The 7774-nt window shown below is 37.5% G+C and overlaps 1 protein-coding gene across 1 annotated transcript; it reads left to right on the top strand.

Moving 5' to 3' along the window:
• Window positions 1-457: 457 nt before the first annotated feature.
• LOC143018792 (compound eye opsin BCRH1-like) lies at window positions 458-3361 on the top strand. The gene is made up of 7 exons (XM_076174371.1): window positions 458-683; window positions 805-996; window positions 1466-1660; window positions 2320-2528; window positions 2759-2863; window positions 2969-3091; window positions 3257-3361. The coding sequence occupies exons 1-7, from the start codon at window positions 458-460 to the stop codon at window positions 3359-3361; spliced, it is 1155 nt and encodes a 384-aa protein (XP_076030486.1).
• The last annotated feature ends 4413 nt before the right edge of the window (window positions 3362-7774 follow it).

Genomic DNA, 7774 nt, shown 5'->3' on the forward strand with positions numbered 1-7774 from the left:
ACAGAAAAGTCTGCTTAACTCTATTCTATCTGTTCTGTTTATTTGGTACATAGATTTATGTATAGGTGGTAGGGGTGGAAGGATCTTATTTGGCTCTGCAGTATAGTAGCTAAAGATCTGTCTATGAGTAATGTATGTATATGTTTGTTCAGGTTGGTGGGGTTGAGCAGGGGTGAAGGGATAGGTCTATGTTTTGTATTGTATTGTATTGTATTGTATTGTATTGTATTATATTGTATTGTAGTGTATTGTGCTGAGCCTCTTGAGCCTGGTTGGTGTGTTGTTTTTCATGTAGTATAATGAGTGTTGTAGGTTTTGTTTGACGGAACTTATGTAGTCTGTGTGCATCTAGTAATTGTTCATGATGACTTGTGCTGCGTGGTTACGTAGTTTGTGATATTTCTCAAACGTCTTCTGAGCTGTGTTCATAAAGTTCTTTGTTTCAGATTTCATAGTGATGAATCCTACTGCTCTCATCAACGGCACTGGCCCACAGGCCATGGCTTATGGGGCCCAGGAATTCTCGTTTGGATACCCCGAGGGGGTCACCGTGGTGGACATCGTGCCGGACACGATACGACATTTAATCCACGATCACTGGAGCAACTATCCTCCAGTCAACCCCATGTGGCACTACCTCCTCGGCGTGATCTTTGTATTTCTCTTCATATTCTCCTGCTCAGGTGAGTAACGAGTACGAGAAATACGTGAAATATGAATTCTCCATCGACATAAATTCCTCTCTTCTCGTGTTTTTGCTAGGCACAGGAAGCGTTTGACCAGGCATTCCTCATTCACTTCCAGGAAACGGTTTGGTGATGTATTTGGTCATAAAGAACAAGAACCTAAGGACGCCCGCCAACATGCTTGTCTTCAACCTGGCCTTCAGTGACTTCTGCATGCAAATTACTCAGTACCCACCTTACGTCTACAACTGTTTCAACGGTGGAGTTTGGATGTTCTCTGCATTCTTCTGCGAGCTATACGCATGTCTAGGTGAGTTTTTCATTGTCCATCTGAAACTAAAATTTAATCAATTCTGAAACAAAACCAAATTAAATAGACTCTACGAAGACTGTGAAAGGCGAAGAATGAGAAATACAGTGACCGTCTCATTTATCATTTACACTGAGGCACTGTGCCAGTGTGCACTATTTTCCCCATACCACAACACGAACAATTACAATCACGTGCTCATGTTCAAAAGCACATGTACAAGATGTAAATATAGATCTTACTGGCTTTCCTAGCAGGCAAAATATAAGATGGCTATTCACCAGACTTTATATGTTCAGAGGTCCGATGGGGCAACACATCAGGTGGCAAGAAATCAGTTGCACTGTTAGATTGGTTCACATCGATTCAAATTCTCCTGATCCTTATATTCTTTTATAAGACCACATTGTGTACACGAAGAAGTAAAAATTTTACTCCCATAACTCACACGATTCAATTATTTCTTCAGGAGCCATCTTCGGTCTGTGTTCTCTGTGGACTCTGGCCTTCGTCTCCTTCGACCGTTACAACGTCATTGTTCATGGAGTGTCTTCTGCTCCCCTCACCAAGGGAAAAGCCTTCCTCTACATCCTCTTCTGTTGGGCTTACTCCATCGGTTGGTCCATCCCCCCCTTCCTCGGCTGGGGAGCTTACATTCCCGAAGGTGAGTGAAACGAATTCATACGTCTGAAGAAATTAACTAATCATGTCCATCACCATGAGAGGTGAATACTCTTTGAACTCTTGCTTCTTCTTTTACTATACTATAGCCTTTGAAACACACTAACCACTAGTATCAATAAGAATTCTGAAGTCTGTTCATAACACACCTAATATTATCATCAATATGCGTTTTGGTACTTACACATACATAAGAAATTGTTTAACCACAAGAGTCACAAACCTAGCAAATTTAGAAACTGAGATATGTTAAGGGGAAAAGTTTTGTTTGACCAGAATCCGAAATTCATCATATCTCCTCACTGAGTCCATTGGAAATTTTGGCTATGTTAATATCGGGTTAGATTCTAACATCATCTAAACGTTTATTTGGAAATGCACATTGTAGGGCAGATTTTTTAAATGCAAGATGGTCACTAGAAAGGGTTTAGAGTAAATGGCAACGTCTACCTGCTCAATCATTACAAGATGTTTTCACTTATCGGTACACAGATATGGTAGGTTTTGCAAAGTTGAGAGAAATTTAAAAACTAATGCTAAAGCATTAAAAAAAAGAAAAGGAATGAATTCTTATCTTTTACCTTGATCACTACGATGCGCTCACTGAAAGCTCAAACCTAATAAGATGTCGTCTTCATTCAGGAATCCTGGACTCGTGCTCTTATGACTACCTGTCCCGTGACGTCAACCGTCTCTCGTACGGTCTCTGCATCTTTGCCTTCGACTACGTCGTTCCTCTCCTCATCATCGTCTTGGCTTATGTCTTCATCGTGAAGGCCATCTTTGCCCACGAGAAGGCCATGAGGGAACAGGCCAAGAAGATGAATGTGACCAACCTCCGGTCCAACGCAGTGAGTTTCCATTACTTTCATTTGCATGTGGAAGAAATCTATCCTAGCGGAGTAGAGATTCAATACGTTTCTTTGTTTTCACATCGGTAACAATAGCTGTATTCATACTTCTGCCATCTGTACTGCCTTCCACGTTAAAATTGATTTAGCATACCATGTAACAGCACAACATTTGATGATTTAATTACATACTATTGGAACACAACCTTCCTAAATCTGTTACTTGACAGGACGCTAACGCACAATCGGCTGAGGTCCGCATCGCCAAGGTTGCAATGACTAATGTCGCCCTCTGGATTATTTGTTGGACACCCTATGCTATAGTCACACTTCAGGTAATGCCGTTTATATGATATTGTCTTTTGCTGTTTATTGAAGGCTTTGCACATCCATAGTAATATGCGAATAAGCCTAATGTCGTCCAATATCATTTGCGATAGGGTCTGGCCTTCGACCAGTCAAGCATCACTCCTTTGGTCTCCATGCTTCCCGCTCTGCTGGCCAAGAGTGCTGCTGTCTACAACCCAATGATCTACGCCATCAACCACCCCAAGTTCAGACTGGTAAGTTAACTCTATCTCTCTCTCTCTCTCTCTCTATCTATCTATCTATCTATCTCTATCTATCTATCTATCTATCTATCTCGATCTATCTATCTATCTCTCTCTCTCTGCACATGAATATGGGCTGTAACAACTTTACTAACTTTTTCTTTGGCACCTTTCCAGGCTCTTCAGAAGACTCTTCCATGGTTCTGCATCCACGAACCCGAAGAAAAGACGAGTGACAATCAGTCGAATGCAACCAAGGTGGACGGAAAAGATGACGCTTAGACGAAACTTCTTCCAACAAATGCACCATTATTCTTACAAACACATATTAAAATCCATACGACAAAATACATACAATGCATTTAGTTCCTTGTAGCCATGAAAAATTACAAAAAAATCAACAAAAACGTTGACAATAAATGAATATTTGTATCCAAAGTAAATGTGTCTTTTTATGATAACCCTTCACGTTGCGACATAGAAAGGACGAATGAAAAATTAACCGTGGAAAGGCTCACCGACACTGGAAAAGATCCGGACCGCTAACCAGCGATCATAGTGGACCTATTTCACCTTCTTCATGAGGTGCCAACACCTTGCCTGCGCGACAGACCCAATCTTTATCCACTTTTTTCATAATACTTTAATTTCCTTCCATCCTATACTCTTGACAATTTTACTGTTAAGGTACTTATTGTATTACCCTCAAACTCTAAATATTTTTGTATATTATTTTTTCTTCTTGAATTTTCTTAAATCTGATTGATTATATAATTATGGAATTTCCTCACTTCTATGAATTTTGGTCTTCCAAAGACACACGTTCTTTGTCTATGGGACTTATCTATATCTTCTACATTCTTATAATATAAAAATCATGATCACTTTTCCCCATGAAACACCTGCGTTTTCCAAATTCCATTATACTACATTTTTTAATGTTGAAATTCACTTCGTTCTTTTTACTCCAATTCCAGACTTTGTCCAGATCTCCCTGAAAAGATTTACAGTCTTCTTCGTTACTCACTCTCTTCAATAGTTTTGCATCATCTGCAAAGAAGTTTATATAGCATTTAATTCCTTCATCCTTGTCGTTTATATAAATAACAAACATTATCGGAGCCAACACAGAGCTTTGGGGTACTCCACTTATCATGTTTTCCCATTTTGAGTTCTTTTCTCTAAGTATCACTCTATTTTTTCTTCCTTTCAAGAAGTTTTCCATCCATTCCAATAATTTTCCTTGAATTCCACATATTAGTTCAATTTTTCTTAGTATTTTTTTGTGTGATACTTTGTCAAAAGCCTTTTGTAGGTCCAGGAAGGCACAATCTGCCCAACCATCTCTTTCTTGTATTATGTCTAGCAATCTTGAATAGAATCCTTTAAGTTTGTAATACATGATCTTCCATTTTTAATCCAAATTGGTTGGGGTTTAATATTTTGTTATTTTCCAAGTGTTTAGTCTATTTGTTTTTAATAACTCTTTCGCATATTTTTGCAATTGTGCTTGTAAGGGATACTGGTCTATAATTTGTTGGATTTTCTTTATCTCCTCCTTTATATATTGGTACAATATTAGCATTTTTCCAGTCTTGTGGTACTTTTCCTTTTTTGAGTGAGAAGTCAATTATCTTGTGTATTTTGTCTGTGAGTTCGTCTATGCATTCTTTTAATATCCAGTTCGCTATTCCGTCTGGCCCATGTGACTTTCTGACATCGAGTTTCTTTATTTGGTTTCTTATTTCTTTCTGTGTCATCATTATTTCTTTCATTTTAGGGGATCCTTCCTGGTGACTATCATCCCACAATTGTGAGCTTTCAATTGTAAAAACAGACTTAAAGTGTCTGGTCATTACTTCAGCCATTTCTACATCTGTGTATTCTTGATTTCCTTCACGTAGTTTTACTATTTCGTGTTTGTCTTTTAGTTTGTCGTTTACATATCTGTAAAATAGTTTAGGTTGATCTTTGTATTTTGCTATTGTATCTTTTTCATACTTTCTTTTTTCCTTTCTTCGTATGTCTACGTATTAATTTCTCAGTTTAATGTATGTTTGACATTTAGTCTCTATTTTATCTCTTTTCCATCTTTTCCAAGCTTTGTCTCTTCTATCTTTAGCATCGCTACACTTTTTATTATACCAGCACTTTATGTACTCCCTTTTCTGTTTCTGCTTAGGCGTGTATTTGTCTGTTCCCTCTTTATGTATTTCTTTGAAAATGTTCCATTTCTCTTCCGTCTTTGTTTCATCCTTTGCAATTTTTCCCAACAGGCATTTTGAAAAAAATTCTAGGTTTTACAAAATCAGTTTTGTTGTACATCAATTTTCCTTATCAAAGTTTCTCATTCCTTCTTACCACATTTTGTTCCTTAAGTTCGATCTCTATTAGTATGTGGTCACTCTTCCCAATTGGTGTTTTATAATTTATTTCTTCCACTATTTCTGGTTCAGAGGTGAATATCAAATCTAGTCTCGATGGTTCTTCGTTTTGTCTAAATCTTGTATTTTCTTTAACCCATTGCGTCAATGTGTAATCTATGGTAATATCCAGTAGGACATTTCCCCAGAGTTCGTCTCCACCTCCCATTGTTAATTCTTCCCAATTTATTTCCTTGGCGTTAAAGTCACCCATAATTACTATATTTTCTCCGTATTTCAGTATCTCGGTTAATTCATTCTTTGTGTCTTCTAGTAATTTTGAGTGTTCGCTGTCAGTCCAGGTCTTAGTTTTTGGTGGCACATAAATAACTATAAACCTTCTACTTTTCATATTGGTGTTTTCGATTTTAACTGTTATCAATTCCACATTATCTTTTCCTTCTGTTCCCTTTACCATACTTGTTTGTATAGGACTTTTCAGTTTTGTCTCTGCAATTCCCATTTTGTCAGTTTTCTCTATTGACAGATAGTCATTCAATTCATTTAATCCTGAAATAATACCGTCCATATTTGTATATGCCACTTTTAATTTTTTCTTCTCTTCTATTTTTTTGTTTAAGTTTCCATTTTTCCAATGTACCAGTTTCTCACTCTCCAAAAAAAAAACTCGTTTTTTCCGTCTCCGTTCTTTTCTCGTTTTTATCTTTTTTTTTTTTCTTTTTTTTTTTATTACTTTTTTCCTTGGCCTCACTTCTCAGTTCCCTATCTTTCTCTAATTCCTCAGCATTCATTCCCTATCTTATCCATACATTTTTGTATTTTTCACTGTTTGCTAGTTTTGCCGCTTTTGATAGTACTTCTTCTGGTATCATTTGTGTTCTTAGTTTGATTTTCATTGGTCTGTGATTTTTTTCTTTTGAGTATGTACCCATCCTATGTACTTCATCAATTTCTGTATATAGGTTTTATCCTACTTCTTGGACCACTTTTAGATTCTCCTTCGCAATTTCTTTCGCTTCCTTTTCCATTTGGTATTTCTGTACATTGTGTTTTTCATTTATACCATAAACCACAATACATTTCTTTTTGTCCACTGTGTCTCACCCAATTTTCCTTCTCTTTGATCACCTTGATCACTGCTTCCTTTGCATTCTCTTGTACCTGCTGCTGTACTATTTCTGTGAATGATAGTTTTTGACTTTCGCTCTCATTTTTCCACTGTTTTTTTTATTTCGTTTAGATCAGTCTCTTTGATTGATTCTTCCATTTTTTCAGTTACTGCTTTCAATTGATCTTTTACCTCTTTCTTCAGTTCATCATTAGTATTCCTAACCTCATTTTCCTTTCTTTCATTTTCTCTTTTTATCGCACTTAGTTTACTTTTTAGTTCGTTTAATCCCCTTAGTATCACCTCGTTCGTTGTACGTAGGGTGATTACTTCTAGTTGCAAAGCTTTGTAGTTTAATCTTAAATCGATCACTTCGTCTGCTAAGTTGTCAATTTCTCTGTTTCGTATTGTTCTGCTAAACCTAAAATCTCTCTCAGTGTCCAAGGTTTTCTACATTGTTTCTCCTTGCCTCCGAACCCCGAGAAATACTCATCACTTACGTACCTGCCGGTCGCTTTGGGAGTGTCGTTTAAGCATGTTTTTTTCTGTGTGTGTGTGTGTGTGTGTGTGTGTGTGTGTGTGTGTGTGTGTGTGTGTGTGTGTGTGTGTGTGTGTGTGTGTGTGTGTGTGTGTGTGTGTGTGTGTGTGTGTGTGTGTGTGTGTGTGTGTGTGTGTGTGTGTGTGTGTGTGTGTGTGTGTGTGTGTGTGTGTGTATGTGTGTGTGAACATAAGAACATAAGAATGAAGGAGACTACAAGAGACGATAAGGCCTACACAAGGCAGCTCCATATCCATCACCACCTGTCTTCCCCATCCATAAAGTTGTTTAACTGTTTCTTAAAACAACTGATAGTTTCAGCTTTCACTACATGGTTACTAAATCTATTCCATTCGTCGACCACCCTATTAGTAAACCAATTCTTGCCTATTTCCTTCTTAAATCTAAATTTTTCCAGTTTAAATCCATTACTGCGAGTCCTGCCCTGTTGTTTTAATATGGTGACCTTGTTTGCATCACCCTTGTTAAAGCCTTTGATCCACTTGAACACCTCTATTAGATCACCCCGTACTCTGCGTCTCTCCAGAGAGTGTAAGTTAAGGTGTATAAGCCTTTCCTCATAAAGCAAATTTCTGAGTCCATGTATCACTTTGGTCTTTCTTCTCTGTACTGATTACAGTGAATATATGTCCATTCTATAGGAC

The sequence above is a fragment of the Oratosquilla oratoria genome, chromosome 35 (assembly GCF_046742065.1).
Source record: "Oratosquilla oratoria isolate Oo_2021 chromosome 35, ASM4674206v1, whole genome shotgun sequence".
Lineage (NCBI taxonomy): Eukaryota > Metazoa > Arthropoda > Malacostraca > Stomatopoda > Squillidae > Oratosquilla > Oratosquilla oratoria.